This window comes from Camelus dromedarius, chromosome 31 (genome assembly GCF_036321535.1).
Source record: "Camelus dromedarius isolate mCamDro1 chromosome 31, mCamDro1.pat, whole genome shotgun sequence".
Lineage (NCBI taxonomy): Eukaryota > Metazoa > Chordata > Mammalia > Artiodactyla > Camelidae > Camelus > Camelus dromedarius.
Window position 1 is genome coordinate 6,115,814 of NC_087466.1, and position 20,811 is coordinate 6,136,624.

At 47.9% G+C, this 20,811-nt stretch overlaps 1 protein-coding gene across 1 annotated transcript in view; it reads right to left on the bottom strand.

Annotated features, from left to right (window-relative positions):
- ZNRF3 (zinc and ring finger 3) overlaps positions 1-20,350 on the bottom strand; it is a 134,222-nt gene extending 113,872 nt beyond the window's left edge. Inside the window, exon 1 of the mRNA XM_031442976.2 lies at positions 20,057-20,350. Within this exon, the coding sequence (XP_031298836.2) occupies positions 20,057-20,350 (294 nt within the window). The remainder of the gene's footprint in view (positions 1-20,056) is intronic.
- Positions 20,351-20,811: the final 461 nt, after the last annotated feature.

Sequence of the window (20,811 nt, forward strand, 5' to 3'; positions counted from 1 at the left end):
ATGCCTCATTCTGCCATAAGCACAGCCTCTTGGTCTCCTCGTTACCTCCACAAGCTAGGAAAAGCCCCACTGGATGCCAGCCCAGCCTGGGTCTCAGCAAAGAATGTCTCCCACCCACCCAAGGGCCAGCCCTCTCTAAGAACCCAGCTGGAGGCCGGCCCCCGGGAGCTTCCCAGCAATTCTAGGCACTCTCCCTCAGCCCTAGGCATGTGGTACTCAACCCAGCTGTGTCACCATCTAAGGGACACAATGTCTTTCTCAATGGCCCATAAGCACCCCACCCCCACCCCCAGAGACACTCAGAAAGAGGCCAGCAGTGATTCTGTGAACACTATCCAGAAAGTGTCAAGTCCACATTCATCAAATTGCTCCAGGAAAGAGAGCACTAAGCATGGCCAGACACACCTTTAAACGTTCAAGGCCTGCTGCAAGACCTCATCACAGAACAAAGTGGTCCACGATGAAGAGATGGGGACTGCTCAGATCCACAGAGAAGACAGCGCCAAGTTACTTCACCTTTTTCCTTACTAACCTTTGAGATCCAGAATCTGAGTAGCTGAGGCTCCCAGGCACACACCAGATTTCCCCCACTTCATTGCGTAAATGAGGAAAGCACATGGGCCAGAAGAAGGCCCTTTCTTCTTTTCACTGAACTACATTTCCAGGAGCATAAGCATACAGGCCTGATTTGCATAATCATCCTATACTAGCTAGAGCAAATTTTGGTTTATTTTCTGAGAAAATCAGTATGGTGAAAACCCTCCTGGTCTAGAGGTAGAACCCATAGCAGGGCAGGGAACAAGCCCAGCAGGAAGCCCCGGGGCCCATCTACGACGTCCGCTCCTAACTGCTGCACATTCCCAAAGGGCATGCTTTCACAGAGACTCAAGACCAGGAAGGGCTTCCGAGATTTGGAAAGTGGTTTAAAATCAAAACGTCTGTTCTGCAGACAACTGTGCCTAAAAAGCCCAACATTCAGCCTGGCCTGGGAGCGCGTGGTCTCTCCTGCACACACGACCTTCATCTTTGCTCCCCACCCGGACAGCTCTCATCACCAATTAAAAAAACCCACACTGCAAGCACAGGTCCTATCACTGTATCATCAATGCAGGCTTTCCCTTCCTTAAGCAAAAATAAACTGTGTCCGACTGACCTTGCAATCAGTAATCTGGCTAAGCCGGTGGGGGCGGGGGGGGGGGGGGGCAGACACATCCTGTATGACATGGGGCAAGTCAGTGGTCCATAAGCACAGTTAGAAAATGCAAACATTGCCACATTCAGGCCCCCAGAGGTACTAATTCAACCCTCTGGGACTTCTTTCTGTCCAAATTTTGCTAGTGACACCCACTTCCCCCCTCCGAAACAGTCTTGCACACTGCCCAGCACTACTTCAAGATATGCTCCCAGATGCTACTGCCTTCTCATCCATAGCATGGCTGGAGAGCACCGGGGACCAAGGGCAGACGGATGTCACCAAGTTGCCCACATTGAGGGTTGTTGGAGGTTCTCTGGAAAGAAATCAGGGCTTCCCTCAATTCTCACTGACTTTATGGAGCTGACCTGCAGCAAAGTGCATGCTGCCTTTTCTCTCTCATTCACCTTTCCTCCAAAGCCTCCTTCCTCCTTTCTATCAGTTGTTGATTCAGCTGAATATAAGCTACTTTAACTTGAAGTTAAGCATGGGTACCAATGCTCAATAAAATGACCCACCTTGGTGGTATCTTCAGAGTCAAATAAAAAAATTAACATTATTTCAAAAACTGGCCCAAAAGTAGTTAGAGGATCACCTTAGCTTCTAACCAACAGCGTATTTCGAAAATACCCACCTGTCTCTGAAAGCTGGCTACCTCAGAAAGAAAGGGACAGAAATGACCTTAAATCTATTTTAGAGAAAGGCTTATTTCAGTTCTTAAAGAATACAGAAGAAAATAGAAACCGCCTTTCACCTGTATCTTTTGTTCAACTGTATTTTTTGTTAAATATGTTATCAATCAATTCAACAAGTGACAGTTATGGAGCACGCACACTGGGGGTAGTTAAAAAGTTCTACTGCACAACTGCTTGCAGACTATTGCTTGCAAAGGAGTAGGGACGTGACCTGCTTCCAGACAGCCAACGACAGAGACGGTGAAACTCAGCAGAGAAAAAAGCTACGGTGCTGGTAACCAAAGCTGAATATGGCGCTGGGCTGGAAACCAAATCAAAGCAAAATCTTATCAACAAATCCCCACGGAACCAGACCATGAGCAAGACACGGACACCATCTGGGCACTGGGAGGAACAAACGCATCACCACCTGCTCCCTCAGCGAGTTGCCTGCACATTCTCAAGGACAGTACAGTTCTCGTGTCCCAGAAAATTAGGGGAAAATTAGATAAGGTTAAAATAATAGTTGAAGGATAACATGAAGCCACATGAGATAAACTGTCAAATGCCCGGTTGGCACCTTGGGGATTTCATGCAAAAATGACTTCAGGAAATCCTTCTCCAGGTGGCAATTAACATTTTAACTCAAATTCCCCCAAGGGAATGGGAAATTTCAGGAGGGGGAGGGGAGTAACCGGCATGACTCAAAGGCTCTGCAGAGCATAGGGCAGGCACCTGATACACATCTGCTGAGTGAAAGAATATGGAAACTCAAGCCAGGGGCTCTGTCTTGGGCCCCTGCTAAGCATGAGCACATCTCTGCTGTAGCTACCAAGTTTACCTGGATTACCCGACTAATATCTGTCTTTCCTGTAGGACCGTGAACTCCTTGAGAGTGATGACTCTACAGCAGCAACAGCCACCAGGGGTGACATGTACTAAGCACTTGCTGTACACATTACATGTATTATCTCATTTAGTCCTCACGATCCTTTGGAGGTACAAGCTATATTGTCCCATGTTAGAGATGAGGAAAAAGAGGTTCAGGGAGGTGGGGTGACCTGGCCAAGGTGACAGAGCTGGCAGTAGCAGAGCTGGGATGCAAACACTGAGCCGTCTGACCCCAGGGCCGTGCTCTTCACCACTGTGCCCCTCACATGGCAAGAGCCTGGTCAGCTCTGGACTCTCAGAATGCAACTCTCAGAATGCAGTAGATGTCAGCTGTAAAAGGGTTTTAGCTGTAAGAGGTTAGTGGACCTCCATCGTGTTTACCTGCCTCAAACTGCCTTATGGTGAGGCTGTAAACACAGTCCTGTGCTCCAGTCTCTGCACCTTGGTGTCCTCATCTAAAAACACAGGAACGGAACCTCTTATGGCTCAGAATCGTCCTGAGGATCTAGTGGGACCAACAGGGTAAAGCCCCAAGGATAGTGTCCAACACAGTATTCATTCATTCAAATATTTTACCAACTATCTATGTGAACTTCAGCCCCAAAAGCCTTCCCTGTGGTAGGAGGCAGAGCCAACAATGACGGAGGCAGCCATGAATGGTTCCAGGTCCAGGTAAGTGACAGCAGCCGAGGGTTAATAACTTGGATTGTTTCACAAGCAGAATGTTTGCCCAGAGTCCAGGCTGGAGAAACCACTGCCCTGTGTTCTGCCATTTGATTTGATTGGTACAAAGTTTCCTTTTCCTTTTCCTTAATGGTTTAACAAATCTACATCACAGCTGTTTTTCCCATTCCCGAGACTGAAGTCTATGATTCTCTCTTACTTGAGGCCAGGAAATCCAGCAAAGCCAAATGGAGCAGGCCTGCAAAGATCAGGACAGAGTTCTGTCCATCTGTATTTCCTGCCCGAACTACGACAGCATCTGCCAAGTTACCTCATAAATCATAACTCGCTGAAGCCAGTCAAGATACTCAGGCAGAGCAGGACAGTGCAGCCTGGTCACTCATAAGGAGACACCTCCACACACATTGCCCAGGTCTCCACGCTGATCTGAAAGCTTTCAGGTTAGCCAGAGAGCAGATTCCTGAGCCAAATTGGAAAAAAAAAAAAAAAAAAAAAACCCTCAGCCTCTAGAAAGTCAAGGGACCAAGAGAAGTGCCTTAAGCCATCGGAGGCAGGCAGGATGATGCAGAGAGGTGGTCTTTACCAAAAAAGCAAAAAGGAAGGGTCAATCTTGTGTGTGTGAATGCAGCCAAAGAGCCTTCACCAAAGCTGCAAAGGAAACAAAAATAAACTAACAGGATAAAAGGAAGGCGGTTGCATGAGGAAGAACTTTTGCTCCAGTTAAAAAAGAGAGAGAGAGAGAAGAAAAGAAAAGAAAAAGAAAGCACACACTGAAATGATCTAAAGCTGCCTATAAATATTTGGGAACATCAAAGGCGGTCCTGTTAAATTAAAAATGCTGTCACACAGATAGGAACTAGCCTCTAGCACTGCCAGCTTCAACATGTGAGCCTGTGATCTGAGGAGTGAGGGCTCAGCTCCTCGAGAAATCTGATTCACTGAAGAAAAAAGTGAACAAGCAGTTGAGTTTTAATAAGGGCATTAAATACCTTAGGAATGAGCTAATTAGAGTTTAACTCTTTCAAGATTGTCCGAGCTCTTAAGAATGCTGTAAAGTGAGCTCCCTCCAGAATCTAGTTAAATCGGTCTCGAAACCTGCAGTGTAAAAGAAAAGTATTAAAATAGCACCTTAGGACTTCAAAGTGGGTAAATCCCACCAGGTCCCCTCAGAGGCCGAGCGGAGAGAAGGGAGGAGGCGAGCCCAGAATCGTTTTCCGAGGTAAGGTTAGGCTGCCTGCTTATTTAGAAGCACTTTTTTCCCTAGTTTGGACTGGATAAGAACAAGATCACTTCCTGACACCAGATCCGTTCCCCCACCCTGTGAGTGGGCCCTTTACCTAAGACACCAGGTGGGAAGCCCTTCATCTCCTGATCTGGCTCGTTCACTCTCGGGCCTCGGGGGAAATGACGGCTGAGCCTCCCCAGACACACTGGAGGTCACCCCAGTTTTCCTACACACATTCTCCATCAGAATCTTAAGGAATCCAGGAAGAGCCCCTAGTTAGGGAAGTTCTATCAGGATGGCAGCTCCTCTCTCAGGAGCAGGATTTTTTTGGCCTTGAAGCAGAAAGAGGCGGTTCCCTCTTGGTGGGGAGAAAGCACACCTGCAGAGAACGAGAAGGGGCATCTTCCCATCACTCCGTCCCAGGAACGTGCAAGAAGGGGTAGACTGAGACGGAAACTACCTTCTCCATTCAAGGAGAGGAATGCACTGCCCGGTCTTGGCAGAGGGGTTGGGGGGAGTTATCAAAAAAAAAAAAAAAAATCCCACAATGCACTCCTACCATTCCCATTTTTAGAAAAAGTCAACGTGTCTAACTTGGGGGTTTAAGATTAATAAAGTATTTGCTTTGGCACCATCACACACTGGATCAAATCGAGTGCAGAAGTCACTTGTGCTTGCCATGGGTCCCACATAATGAGGCCCCCCCGAGTACAGCCTGAGCATATCACCACATTCCACGTGCCGAGGCCGGATCCTGAGAAGCCATCCGGCGCCCGCTTCCCTTCAAAGCATTGTTGATGGCCCCGATGCCAGCCCAGTGGCATTGGGAACAACAGGCAGACTGGCCAAGGATCCCAGGATCCCAGGTTCCCAGGCTCCCAGGCTCCCGGGCTCCCGGGCTCCCGTACGCTGTATGTGCAGTTCACACGGGCGTCTTTGTGTGTGTTCATGGTCCCAAGCGACGGAGCTGGAGGCATGGACAGGGACCCAGCTGTGGAGGGTAGGGGTGAGACAATGAACTGCAGCAAAGCACCCCTCCCAGGACACAGAGGTGAGACAAGTGGGGTCTGTAAGGGGCGGACACCTGAGCCTCTCGCAAGGGCACACAAGGGCCCTCCTAGGAGCCCCACCCACCCTCACTCCCACCCCTGGGGAGAAAGGACACGGGTGCCAGTGGTCAGGCACTGAGCGTGGAGACAGTGATCCCTACAATAAGACCTCTTCTCTTCCCGATGAGCCGCACTTTGAACGCTCTCACTTTGATAAACTACTCCTTTAGAATAACAATGTTCAACCATTTGAGAACTACAACAGAAACGTTAATGTATATGAGGAACATTATGAAACTATGCACATTATTTTCTTCATCAACATCCTTATCAACACGAAACACAAAGTGCCTGTTGTCAGTAACTCATCTCCATTTTACAGATGAAGAAACTGAGACCCAGAGAGGCAAAGTCACCTTTCCACAGCAGGTAACTGGCAGAGTCGGAGTCCAGACTTGGCACTCAGTTGCCTCTCCCATCAGCAAAAGAAATCCAGAATCACTCTGTTCTGTAAAACTTCCAACATGCTTTCAAGAACCTAACGAATCTTGGGTGTCTGCACAGCAAAGGTGAAGACTACTGCTTGTAATAGCCATGTCAATGTTCACATGTTAACACAGAAGTGTCCTCCCAACTCCTCTCAAATACAAGTGGCTCTAAGGTGTAACACAGAATTAAAGAGAATTTATACTCAAATCAGGTTATAGTCTGAAAGTTAATTTGTAAGTTGCTCATCAGGTAGACACCTGTATCTTCTCCCATGAAATGGTGGTGCCATTTCTGCTCCACAAAAGGCCTGTCCATTTCATTATAATGTACCCAAGGCCAGAGGGCCCCACTCCGGTCAGCAAAGCAAAAAAACAGACAAAGCAGATGTCCAGAATCCACCATACTAAACTCCTTACTCGCCTTGGTATCTTGTTTCTTGACTTTACACTCAATTCTGGCAAACATTGTTCCCTGTTTTCCAGGACTGAACTACAGAAGTCAGAAGCAGTAAATCAGAATTGCTGAGAGAGAAGCACTAGAGAGGCGGTAACAGCTTTGAGACAGGTGCCACACCAGCAAAGGAAGACGGCCCCGTGCACGCACAACTCCAGGAGGCACCGCTCACTTCTGGAGTCATCTTAGATCCACAGTATGGCCCATATGTGGCAAAGAGAAGTCAGGTGTTTTGAGGAAGGGACATCTTTCCCTAATTCACAAAGGGATCCTTTGTGTTGGAGTGGCAAAATGTCAAAAGATAAAGACATCAGCCCTGCCCTGGAGACAGAGCCAATCTACTGGAGAGTCACAGAGGGATCGCCAAGTCAGCAAGCAATGATAAAACTTGTGGTCAGCATCCCCTTCTGAAATACTAAGTTTCCATTCAAAAGGGTGGAAGGTTTGCTTCTTTGCGTGATGAGCCTGAGGGCAGGCCCTCCCCTACACAGGAAAGCTCCAGCTGCACAAGCCCTGCTTCCAGCGGCTCAGGGCTCTGCTTGTGAAGGGGTGCTGGACAGAGGATGCTGCCCAAGCGCCCCATCCCACTCGGCCATTCAGGACTCCTATCTACTCGGCCTGATTAATTCCCTTCTGGACATTTCACTGCACAACACCAAGCACCACAGAATTTATTACGTGGACACCACTTGCAAAGGGGCAAACAGCATGCCAGTGTTGGACACAACACTCCTCTTCCTGTCCCAGCTCTGAATGCCAAACCTTGAGAGTTGCTTGGCATCCTAAGAGCCCACTTACGGGTGGTAGCACCTGTGACCACGGTCTTTGATGAACATAAAAGACTAGGGAGAGGAGAGGACAGGCCTTGAGATGGGGAGCAGAAAGGAATGAACATAAGGAGCAGGGGAGGGGGAGCCCCCATCCAATCTGCCTCTGGTCCTTTTCCCGCCCCTCCCTGAGTCAGCCATCACTAGATCACAGAGTTACTAGAGGGCAAGGGATGTGGACGGGAGGTGAGAGGGAGGGGGTCTGTAAATATTAAGAGACAGAAGATTCCCTATTTAACCTGCAGCAAGGAGGGAAGACACTCATATATGAACTTCGACAGGTTTGCAAGAGGACAATTAAAACAGCCTTGCATAAGCAAATTAAGAAAATTAATTATTAAGAAAATTAATTAATCTTATCTGAGCATGTGGTCAGAGTTTTCTACATCTTCCCTGTAGGGGCACATATGGGGAATAATTTCAAACTTAGAATATTCAAAACTACTCTACCCCCATCCCACTGCTGTTTTAGGCCTCCCCCTTCCAAAAACAAGGTTGGCATGGCAACCAGAGGACCAGTCACCGTGGTCCCTAACCACATCCGCCAGGGCTTGGCATGCTGAGACGTGTGCCAGCTCTGTTGTCTGTAGGGCACTCCTGGCCACAGCACACAGCAAGCTATAATCAAGTCAGAAACCACCGCATTCGTATAGAACTCGGCTCAACATAAATATTCATTAAATGTGAAAACCTATGGTGATGCAATGTTGAGACTGCAAATTTAAACACAAGAGTCAGGAAATGCAAAAATTACCACTGCTACTGGACCCTGAATCACCCGTACGGCACATTTAATGCCACAAGCAAGTTTATATGTGTCAAAGAGATTTAAACCTAGTAACACCAAAATTTCAAAACTACACATTAGCTGTTCATTTAATTCCCTGGGTGAGGGTGACATTTAATGACGGGCACCAGAACATTTCTGGAGTGGACCTGCCATGAAAAGGCATGACAACCCCGTAGGACAAGTGAAATATAACACATCATGGATAGATTCTGGAGTATTTCTGAAGGTCCCAGTACCCACATAATAGCCACCATTCCACAAAAACAGCAACAATAACCCCCCAAAATACCAACATGCCAACCTGTGTGTAATGAAGCAATAATGTAATCATTTCCCAATACTTATGGTAGGCCCCTTAAAAAGTAGAAAATCGCATGTTTATTAAATTGAAATCTAAATATCTTCCACACGTAGTCTGCTGGACTCTTTAGAATACTATTGTAATCCTTCAGAACTGCTTCCCACACCTCAAGGCCCCACCAGAACTTCCAAGGCAGGAGGGAGGGGGATTGAGTAAACAATATGGTACAAAGGTAGGTCAGGATGAGTCACTCTGGAGTTACATATAACTTTTACTATTCCCTAAAATACCGGTTTTCTATGTGACAAAATATTGTTCATATTTAAATAAAACATACTCCCTAAAAGTCTACAGTCAGGCCGAGATGTTCCCTTCTCCAGCATGCTTTGAACAACACACCCAGACAGCCACACTCCAGTCTGGGAGGACTTAGATCGTGCTACCTCCTTGCCCCACATCCTTTTTCCAGACTTGGAGAACAGAGGCAAGGTGAAATTATTTTGAGATGCTGGTCCATCCCAACTATTTGGAATCACCCTAGGACACACCCATGTCTTGTGAATTGTTTCTACAATCACAGAAAGCTCTCCCTCAAAAAGCCAAGTCTCTTTCTGGCCGCACTAACATCCCCATCACTACTATCCTATCCCAAAGTATCATGACCTAGGAGAAGAATTTCAATTCAGTACATATTTAAGTGTTTTATTGCAAGGCACCTGGGGGATGAGTTAAGACACCAGCCCTCTCTGCTGGGAGCTGTGATCTTGTGGGGGAAAGAAAACATAAATAAAAGAATGCCTACAATCAGGTACTGGAGACCAGCAGAGAAGTGAAAAATGGAGTGCTTTGGTGGAAGGGAACGGTAGATGGCAGAACTGGAAATGCATGATGGGAAGGACAGGAAGTGTGACGGCAGGTGTGGTTCCTAGGAGAGAGGAAAGGAAGAGGACGGGGCAAAGATGGCGGGCGGGAACGCCGAGGTATAGAAATGTATCCCCGCAGAAGGGCAGTCGGGAATGAAGGGCACAGAGCGGGGAAAGCCTGGGACCCAGCCAGGAAATAAGGGCAGGAACCCAGGCCCCAGGCCTGCGTCCCAGGTCGCCTCTATACTCAGCTCATGAGTAAGCCAGGGGATGGCAAGGAAAGATTCTGATCAAGGGAAATTAAAGATCAGAGGTTACTTTAGAAAGATGAATCTGGTGGGGGTGGGGGGGACTGATGGGAGGAAAGACCGTGAGGCAGGGAGATGCTTGGGCAGCGTCGTAGGGCGTGAAGAGGTAAGGTCAGCCAGGAAAGAGCAAGTCCATCATTTCCTCTGACTTGGCCACAATCTACTTTGATTTAAATTTTGAAAGGACTCTGCAAGTCACGCTTGCAACATTCTTTACATGCCATTAGCCGCCTGCTTACCACCTACTTCAAGACGGAGGCACTTTCTGAAAAGATGCCAAGTCTCCGGGTACCCAGTGATGGTTCCAAAACTCGCACAAAGGTGCTGAATGCACAATGTCAAATGCATTTAAGTAAAAGTGTACAATTAGATACAGAGGAAAGCACTCTACGTCGAGTGTGGGACAAGCCTTGGCACCCAGGGCACCCTGAAGAGCAGGCGGCCTTCTGGGCAGAATCAGGGAAGGCGCTCCTAGCTGGGAGGGGGAAACACGGTAGCACAGGTGAAAGTGCACAGGGTCCCTAAAGCACAGGCACGTGGAACATGCGCTGGACCTCAACCACCAAAGTGGGATGCCATTCCAGAAAAACCAGTACCTGGGCACCCCAAGACCCGAGCTCTACGCCAGCTCCTCTCGGGGACCAAAGGCCCAAGCACCTGGCCCACAGCGCCCTCACTGGAAGAGGGGAGCACCCTCCAGTGCAACAGGGACTTTCCAGTCAAAAGAAACCAGGGAGCAAAAAGAGAGAAGGGACAAAGACCTGAATGAAGGCACAGGCCAAACGGCTGTGGGACTTCAGCCTTCAGGAAGTCCAAGAGAAAACAGAAACACCTACATCAACGTGAAAAAAGCATTCTGGTCAGGCCAGGGCAGGGTGACCTTCCCCAGTGGCAGACCTTGAGGCTCACGGGGTCCAGTGAAGTGTCATAAAGCCACCAGGGCCATCTGACACACAGACAGCTGAGAAGGGAGAGAATGGAGACTCACCAAGCACAACTTAAAAGCTTTCGGCTCCAGAACTTCCAGCAATAGACAGGACGGCACGTGCCAGTGCCCACAGTCACCACACAGGTAACCGCAGGACTGTCACCGCAAGCACGAAGCAGCCATCAGGCAGAAGAAACTTGTAAACTGGGGCCTGGGTCCCAGCTCAAGAGGGCAGCTGCTGTCCCACGGTGGGGCAGACAGGCTGTTGCCACCTGGGAATGTGGACCCAGCGTTGTCAGACCTTCTCATTTTTTAAGAAGAGCCAAAGCTCCAGATTTTTATGTAAAATTTCTAGATTTTTAACAGGGATCAAACAGAACAGCAGGCAGCTGTTTTCAGCCCGTGGGCCTGCTGTTTAGATGCACCCTGGTCATCTGGTGCTTGGCAGTAATGCCTCTCTGCCAACCACACTGGATGAGAGGACAGACTCGTTCAGCCTTCGGCACGTGGCCTGCTCATGAGCAGAGGGGCTGCTCCATGGGAAAGAGACAGGGCAGAAAACACGGACCGCAGCAGCACCCTCCTGGGCCACAATCTGCTGCCACGGCTGTGCCCACAGCACAGTGGTCCCTCCTGGATGGGCTCTTCCAGGCCTCCAGGCACGGCTATGTGCCTGGACAGCCACTGCGTCCCCACCCAGAACACAAGGGCGGCCTGCTGCTCCTGAACTGGGTACGGGTACACCTAGAGGGAGGTGCCCGCTACCAGGCCCGGCTCCTTCCCTTCAATGCAGACATTAGTCATAACCCGGATCCTCATGGCAGAGGAAAAGAGCCAGGATTTTACCATTTACTAAACCATAGGAATAGGTAGCCTTTCACTGTTATGAAGTTGTTTTTTGCTTTGTTTTGTTTTTTTAAAGAAACAGATACCACCCATTGTGAGCAGGGGTGTGTGGAAACACAAATGCCAACCTGGTGGGGGAGTCCGCGGAGCAAACTCACACTACGCATCAAGAGTGTATACACCTCTTGACCCCATGGTCCTAATTCTAGAACTCGATTCCGTGAAAATAATCAAGAGATAGAGACAAGATATTCCTCACAGTGTCACTTATAATAATGAAAAACAAGACATTAAAAATCTCACAGAGTATTTATTAGGAACAGGAAAATACTCAAGGTGCATGAAGGATTATAAACACTAGGTAATGTTTTTTCCAATTTTCTTAAAAATCCCTCTAAGCTCATAGGAAAAACGAAAGGAAAACTGTACCAAAACACAAAAGGTTAACAGAGGTTTTGCATAGGCAGCAGGATTGATTTTCTTTTTCACCCTTTTCTGTATTTTCCAAGTATTCTACAATAAACATGTATTATTTTTATAATTAAAAAATAAGTTACAGATGATTTTTTTAAAGGAAGACTTTGGCCCTGACAAGAGGAATGTAAAATGAATCTATTCTAACATTTTTGCCCATATGCTACCAAAATACACCCAGATCCTCAAGCAAGTGGGTCAGTGAGCTTTTCTCCAAATGACCCAAGTTCAATCCCAGCTCTGTGGCCTTGAGACGCTTACTTACACTCTCAGCCTCAGTTTACTACGTACAGCTAATTCAACTGCCCAAATTCATATGGGAGAAATCACAGAAATGACATCCACAAATCACAGACTGTACTGTGGGCGCATAAAAAATACGTTTCCTGTCTAGAGTGTCTCCATGGTAGGAACTCAATAAATGTCTGATATAAGTTAGTGCACTCAGTGCAAGTAGAAAATCAAGTTTTAATTAAATTCTTACAGCACTGAATGGTTCCCTGTATACACACCTAAATCAAGCACCACTCCCACTCTCTTATTTCAAAAAAATGCAGTAAGTTCTGCACCAGGAGACTAGAAGTCCCCCATTCCAACATCCATTTCCCCATGAAACTTCTAGATTCATCAAAGTTTGTTTTCAACAAATCAACTCTACACCTTGAGTTTAAACATCCATATCACACTGGCTGCTGGGGAGAGAAGGGGGTTAATATCAAGTCTTACAACACATCTCAAGGGTAATAAAAATAAAACGCTCTCCCTTGAACCACAATAGGCCAGCTGACCTCATTCTCTTCACACTACCATGAGTCAACAGAGCCGCTAAAAGTCAGATTTTAAAACATCTCATTCAAGCTGCAAATGGAACAAAGAACCTCTACTCTTTACTCCCTCCCCATCCTGTTTGACAGGTATAAAGGCACGTCTCTACAAAGGGGTTATCAGCTTTAACTTCAAAGGTAAGTAAAAAATGAGTCGGAAAAGACCAGAAGGTGCAAATCCACATACTGTGTCATTATATACATGTTTCTTCAGAACAAGTTGCCCAGGTCTAAACGTAGCACCTGGGCCAGGTGTTCCCTCAGTGCCCCACAGATGTGTCCCCCAACAGTTTGGCACGCTGTCTGCCCCCTGCACTCAGCTGCCTGTGGGCAGGGCCAGCATCTCACTGGCCCCTGCTCCTGCTGCCTTGCTTCACGCAGGGTCTGGGGGACAGAATGCATGCCTGTCAGCTGTACGATGCAGACCCATGGGTAGGTTTAACAGCCAGGAGGATGAAATGAGCAGTGGGAACCCACAGCTTTAGGTTTTCACCATCTTATAAATCAAGTAGGGGACATGCAGACTGTGTAAAGTGAGAAAGGTGAGAAACAGGGGACAAGACCTTTTTGGAGAAAGCCATGCAGGCTCTGAAATGGCCCTAAGAAGTCGGCCACAGGAAGGACGTGTGTCTTGCACCAGAAATCCCTTTAAATGCCAGAGCACCGTGGCCATTCCAATTTTCCCAACAGCCAGGAAAACAACGGAAGTGCCATCAAGCAACAGTTGTGTACTTCACGTCACTGGTCCCTCTTCCCAGCCTTGGCAGGTTGGCTCTTCATGGAAAAAACAAGGTAGAATGAGACTCTGTGATTGAAAAAAGAAGAAAGAGAGGAAAAGAGAAGGAAGGAAAGAAGGAAACAAACCTCTAAGGGTAGCGGGTTTTCTCAGCTGAAATTATAGACTCATTTCTTGGTCCATCAGTCTGGGTTTATACCCGACTCTAAATTCCACCATTAGTTCCCATAATCTCATCCCAAGCAGCAGAAAGTGCCAAGTAAAGCAGCCTTGTAAAAACAGAAATGCCTTAGAATCACACAGACCTGGGTTTGAATCTGAGCCCTGCTATCGACCTGCTCAGTGACTTCGACAAGTGACTTTACCTCTGCGAGCTTAGCTTCCTCATCTGAAAACCTGGGGCATCCTATCTGCCTCGCCCGTTAAATGTAAGCACAGCATTGTGCCCAGGGCCTGGCACACAAGAAGCTTGTGATCATTACCACCTATTTTTAAAAGCTCTGACAGAGGAAGAAGGAGCAACTTAAAATCTAAATTAAAGGAGAAAAGCAACCACTTAAACCCAGTGTACAATTTAAGGAGGCCTGGCTTTCCTCAATTGTACACCTGATCATAAGGCATGCTTCTGCACTGACTTTCCCTGCTATACTTGGTGGGGACATAAAGGCACAAGCCTGGGGGTCAGAAGACCCAAAAAGTCTTCCAGGGTCATCGCTACCTTGCCATATGGCCATAGGCAAGGTGCTTCACTTCTCTGGACCTCAGTCTCCTTATCTAACACATTAGAGGGCTGGATCTGGTTCTTTGAATTATCAAGATGGACGGAAATGTCATTTTTGTCTTGAACTGCAAACCCACATTCTCCAGACTTGGGAAACAGCAGCAAGAAGCAGAGTTTTCACATGACATATATGCAGGTTAATGATAAGGCTGAATACCAAACCTTTATTGTTTTCCCCAGGGACACTAGGGCTTAGCCGTGAACTATTCTTCCTGTGATTGTCCATCCACAACAGCTGTCCACATTAGGGCTTTCTCAATATTCAGTGGTTTATCATGAAAAGAATGTCTTTAGATCTCTGTAATGCCAGGGAGCCTACCCCGGAACACGCACACACACAGGTCACTTTCATACAACCTGGTATTTTAATACCAGTGGGTCTACCGGAACCAGAGAGAGGCCTATTCTTTCCATCTAATCAAGCAAGCTTCTGGAAATAACCAAAAAGAAAAGCTAATCTCAGAATGTATCAGCCAAGCCAAATGAAGTTGTTCTCATCAATTAATCCAAGCCTATTAAGACCCACAGCCTGCCTGGTGTCCACTGTAAATCCATCATTCATTCACTAAATAGCCAGTGTCTGATAAGGAACAGGCACTGGGGACCCAGGGGCGGATCCAGAGATGAACAAAAACAAACAGCCCTGTGCCCAGGTCCGCAAGGGAAGATGTGAGGAGTTCCTTTTAAGGCATTTCAACATCAACAGACACTCTGCCTCATTTTCCAGTGGATACTGAAAAGGTCCACGCCCACACTCCACTCCACACCCTGCATTCAGAGCATCACCATCTAAACGCAGAAAATTCTTTTTTTTTTAATTGAAGTATAACTGACCTACAACATTATGTTAGTCCCAGGTGCACGACATAGTGAATTGATATTAAATGCAGAAAGTTCTTGGAGTGACTAGTTTCTCACTGCTCCCAAGGATGAGGCACGTAACTAATACCAGACAGACACACAAGACAGAAGTTACTTCATTACAGACAGTGGATGCCTTTAGGATCAAGGGCTCAGATCTGTGGGGAAACCCAGTTGGGAAAGATTATCATTTATCCACGGACCCATGTCAGTCTCTGTAAGGGGCTGTGAACTCCAGAAGGCTAGAGCAATACAGTATCCGGGACAGAACAAGGCTTTGGTTAAAAAAAAAAAAAAATCTATCAATGAGCATGCTTAGTGGAGACACACAAACCTGGAGACTTCTCTACAATTCTTGCCAGCCTGAGCCCCACATCACTCCACTTGAATTGTTAGTAATGGACTATCTGATGACAGGTGCTAGACTAGTGCTTCTCTTTTTCCTCTTGGGGAAGAAGGGCATCGCAGAACCCACCAAGAGGCAAAACTACGTTATCTTCTCAAGAAAATAACAGTGTGCATACACAAGGTTGTGTGTACAATTTCAAGTGTCCACAGACTGTCTCTGAAAGTCTGTGACCCTCAGGTTAAGAATCTCTAGGCTAGACTGTTAAAAATTAGACTTGAATTGTTATCAAGACCCAACTAGCCAAGTTCGATTGATTAGGCAATAACAGGAACAAAGGGGCCAGACAGACCTGGCTTTCAACCCAGGTTTGATCATTTGCTAGCTGTGTGAGGTTGGAGAGGTCAAAAACGCCTTTTTTCCGCCTCAGTTTCCTCATCTGTAAAATGGGTGGCAACAGTTGTTGATTCCATGTTAAAGACTGGATAAGCAAACACATGGTATGCTTGGCACAGTGCCCCATACAAAATAAATGCTCCTAAGTGGAAACCATCACCAGCCTGTTTCTGGTCTCCACATTCACTTCCCACGACCATCTAATCTCCATTCAGAACTGTATTAGTAACACCCATGGGATCTCAGGGAACAAGAGAGAAAGTAAGAACCCCCGAGAATTCATGCGGACACAAAACACAGCCCTAATGTTTTTCACCAAATCAAATGCTTGGTTTTAACCCACGGAGGCCCTTCTGACAAGACAGTCAGCAATCCCTTTCTGGGTAAATCCAGGTCAGCTGTCAGCGCACAATTGTTCTATTAGGCCAAGTCAATTTTTAGAGGCAGGCCTGTTAAGTTAACTTAAAATGGAGATGAAAAGAAAGTGTTTGATCAAATGTTGAACTGCAGAAACACACTGACAGGGAAACAAGGCGGAGGAATTAGTTTCCTAAAATTATTCTCTGTGATACCCTTAGTTAACACTGGCTATTTAAGGACCTCACTCAGCCTTTCTAAACCACCACCCAGCTCTCTTCCCATCCCTCACTGCTAATGGCACTGGCTCAGTTTCTGAATATTCTCTACAAGCTCTGCCTTCAAGACCATTCAACACTTAACCCAGGGTCCAGAAAGGCCAATTTTAAAGTTACGCAAAACCTAACATTCAGATTCCTTCTACAAATGAATTTCTCAAGCGTTTCTAAATATTTGACTTCAAGAGAAAAAAAAGGCATTTCTACTTTAAAACAATCTTTCACCTCTAGCTATGCAAATTTTCTTTGTTTGCTTAAACAGTCCATACCACTAGCCAGTGTTTAATTGGCCCTTTATTTAACATCACTAACCATGTGAGTTGAACAGCCAAGTCTGAAAGCTTCAGATAAAGATCTCATTAATAGCAACAAATTGGTTCAAAGATGAAATATATATCAATATGTCTAAGAACTCTTTAAAGTTCCACACTTCAGAACTACAGAAGAGTAATTCCTCCAGCATTCACACTGTGTGCCTGACACAAGCAAATGGGCTCTAATGCTGCATGAATAAATAAGATAACAAAAGTAATTAATAGCATTTCATATTCATACATTGTTTCCACAACTTTCACAGATGAAGATTTAAAAAAGAAAAACACCTCTTTTCTTTTAGTGCACACTGGTGACCTTGGGAAAGTTATTTAAGCCTAAAATGCACATAGAATCAAGAAGACTCCTGGTGACTAACCTCAGGTTTGAACTACTATCTCTCTCCCTCTCTCTCTCTCTCTCTCTCTCTCACACACACACACACACACACACACACACACACACACACACACTCACACACACTCTCTCTCCCTCTCTCTCTCTCCTTAATCAGGCCTTTCCTTACCCTAACCCATGCAGATGAATGAACAGGTATTCTCATTAGAAGTATCTGAGCAAACCAGACAATGATAAGGTATCCATTGTATAAACGTATACATACACACACTTTCACTGCATACAGTAGGGAGAGAAGAAAAAAAATCAGTAATACAAACCAATTTCCTATCTTAGAATTCTTAATGGAGAGAGTCTCCCAAACAGGTTCTTTTCTCCCCTAAAGCATGAACAACAGTGCTACGGAATCCTACGGGAAATAACAAAATCAATGCTACCATGCTACTATTTCAGTTTAGATAAAGGAAAATGAACTCTGCTATGAAGACATAAAATATTAAATAGCAAGCTATGCAGAGTTTTTTTTCAAGATAGTAAATAAAAGGAGGCTGAAAAGTTCAACAAGGGCACTAAGAAAACACGATTAATCTGAAACTGAACACCACTTTGTTTCTTCTACATTCTCATTTCTCACGCAAAATGTTACATTCCCTCGCAGCGATCCTAAAACACCAGCTTTCCTTACAAAAAGCTCTCTGAGGCTGACAGGGGCCACACCAGTTCCTTCACTCAGGCAGCATTAGAAGAACTAATCAAAGCATGCCAGCCTCTGTCCACACACAGCCCTTAAAGCCACGCTGAGCTCCACCTATGCACAGAGAGGTTCAGCAAGTAGGCCCCACAATAAAGTTATTAAAGATATAGAGTGAGAACCCCAAGAAATGACTATTCAGACAGCTCAGATAAACTCAACAGCATTACTGCAGTTATAAGGGAATTAAGGACACCTATTAGTGATTGCTTAACAGGTAAACTTATTAAATACCATTTAAGTCATTTTTTTCTTTACTTAGTAATTGTTGACTTTGGGGGGGGGTTAGGCTAATGGACTACAAAGGAGTTAGATAAGCACTTCAAAAAGTTTCAAAAGAGAATAGATTCATTCTGCCAAATTCACACATTATCTCTCCACTCACAAGGATAAAATAGTTACAAATGGTGTGTTTAAACTGCTAATTTTGTATTAAATGGCGAACCCAAGATTATCTCCAAAGCATAGCACTACTTATAATGGATAGCTCACCAGACAAACTACCAGGGAGAAAGAGCACAAGTTAAAACACTGCAGATAAAAATCGCAAACTTCAAAAGTCTCCTTCAGAAAGTGAAGTGCCACATTAAAACATCTTTTCTCTTAGAAGGCTGTAAATCAAACATTTTCTAAAGGCATCAGGGCACAGTGAAAGCCTCAAAGAGGAAGAAGGAGTCACAAGGAGTAAGCTTTAAGATTCAAACTATGCTTAAAGGTTGCAACTGAAATGTGTAGTAATCTTCAGCAGACCATGGTCTCTAAAGCTTATAAAGACCATAATTATAACAGCAGCAAAGAAAAAAGTCCAAAAGCCTTTAACCTATGTGAACTCAAATAAGAAGTGTTTTCCCTTCTATTTATCCTGCAGAAGTTTAAGACGAGGATGTAAGGACACACCTCTAAGGACCATAGGGTCCCTGTCCTATGCAGGGCTTCGAGCCTGCACCAAGGGAAGTGAAAGGAGAGGCCGCTTGCAGTTATTCCATTCTGTCTCCTTCTCTTCATTCATAACTCATCCAAGAATAAAGCGCGTAAAGTCCCAAAGCGTACAGCCCTGCAGCCATCTCTTCACTCCCAGAAGGTTCAAAGACAAGCCAACCGTTTCAAATTGTCCCCATCCCAGGCGTGCATATTAACCGCAGTTAAGTGTGCTGGCTGTCTACTAACAAGTTGATAAAATCACCGCCAAGGAAACAGGAAGGCATCTACTCAGTTCACCATCTACAGAATAGAGGCTTGGGCTCAGAGTCCCTCCTCCAAAGAGTGGGGACAGCTTAAATCTCTCCCTAACTAACTTCCTTAAGAACGCACACCTCTTTCATTTGGAGCAAGGTGGAGGCTCTGTCAACGAGCGACCCTGTCTCCCAATTTCCAGGCCCTCTGCAGAAGTCCTTGGCTGAGGAGCGGGCAGGCAGCCTCCCTCCCACCCTCTGTAATCTGAGGCATGCAGCGAGGGCTGCCTGCTTCGGCGACTCCAGGGCACCCGCGATCCCCACTCCTCGGCCAGCTCCCGCTGCTCTCCTGCCTGATGCTGCTTGTCCAGAGCCCTGCAGGAGTGTCAGCGCTCAGGTGAGGCTGGCGGCAGGTTCCACCGGAGAAGCTGATGCTGTGCAGCCCCTCACACAAGCTTGGCTACTCCCAAAAGGAACATGCATGGGTGGGAAGTACAGCCTGCAACCTGAAACATGCCGCCCCATCCTTCATCACATATCTTTCCAAAGTTGGCAATCAACAGGTAGTTCCCGGGACTCCCACCTGAGGCAAACCGAATGCCCAAAAGGCCCAAGGGGGCCGCCCCAACGTGGGTGCCCGGACCCGGGGTCCTTTCCCATTCCCCGGACTCACAGGAGGCCGAGCCCCCACGTGCGCTCGCCCCCCACTGCAGCGCCCCGGAGGCCACGTCCCGCCCGCCCGCCCGCCAGCCAGGGAGGGATGCCGCCGGCCTCCTCGCCGCCCCTCCCGCCCCCACGCCCGCCCGCCAGCCCGCGGCGGGGTCGGCGGGCGCAGCCCCCGGAGCCATCTTGTGGCGGCGGCGGCACGGGGCCCGGGCGGCGGGCAGCTACCTGCACAATCTCGCCCTCCGCGCTGAGCGTGGCCCCGGCCCGCGAGAAGCGGCCCGTGAGGCCGGTGGTGTAGGTGGTGTAGTCGCCGCTCGGGCTCGATTCGAACAGCACCACCTCCACGAACGCCGTCTCCTTGGCCCGCGCAGCGCCGGGCCCCGCGGCCGCCAGCAACAGCCCGAGCAGCAGCGGCAGCGGCGGCGGCGGCGGCAGACGGCGGCCGCGGGGGCCTTGGGGGCGGCGGCGGAGGCGGCGGCGGCCCGGGGCCCCTGGGCGCCCGCCCGAGCGCGGCCTCATGGTCCTGCGGCGGGAGGGCGCGGAGGGCGGGCGCGGCCGGGCATAGTCGCGGGCCGGCTGAGGACCGAGCGCGGGCGGACGCCTCACAGCCCCATCGCGACGGCGGCGGCGGCGGCTGCTTTGTGGGTCGCAGGCTCGGCTCGGCTCCCCCGGCCGTCGCGCCGCGGCCCTTTCATCTGCTCCACGTGAGGGGTTATCCCCGCCCCGGCAACGTCGTGACCCGCTCTCCCCTCCCTCCCCACGCTCGACCGCCGCGGCCGCCGGGGGGAGCGGGTAGGCGGGACGGGCGCGCCTGCGGCGGGGGCGGGGCCAGGGCCGGCTGGCAGGACACGCCCCCGTGTTCGCTCCGCCCCTCGCCGGCCGCCTGCGCCCCACCCCCTTGATGTCGCCCCGCCCACCTCCTGCTGTCTTGCCCCGCCCCCTCATCCTCGCTCCGCCCCCGCGCTGTAGCTCCACCCCTT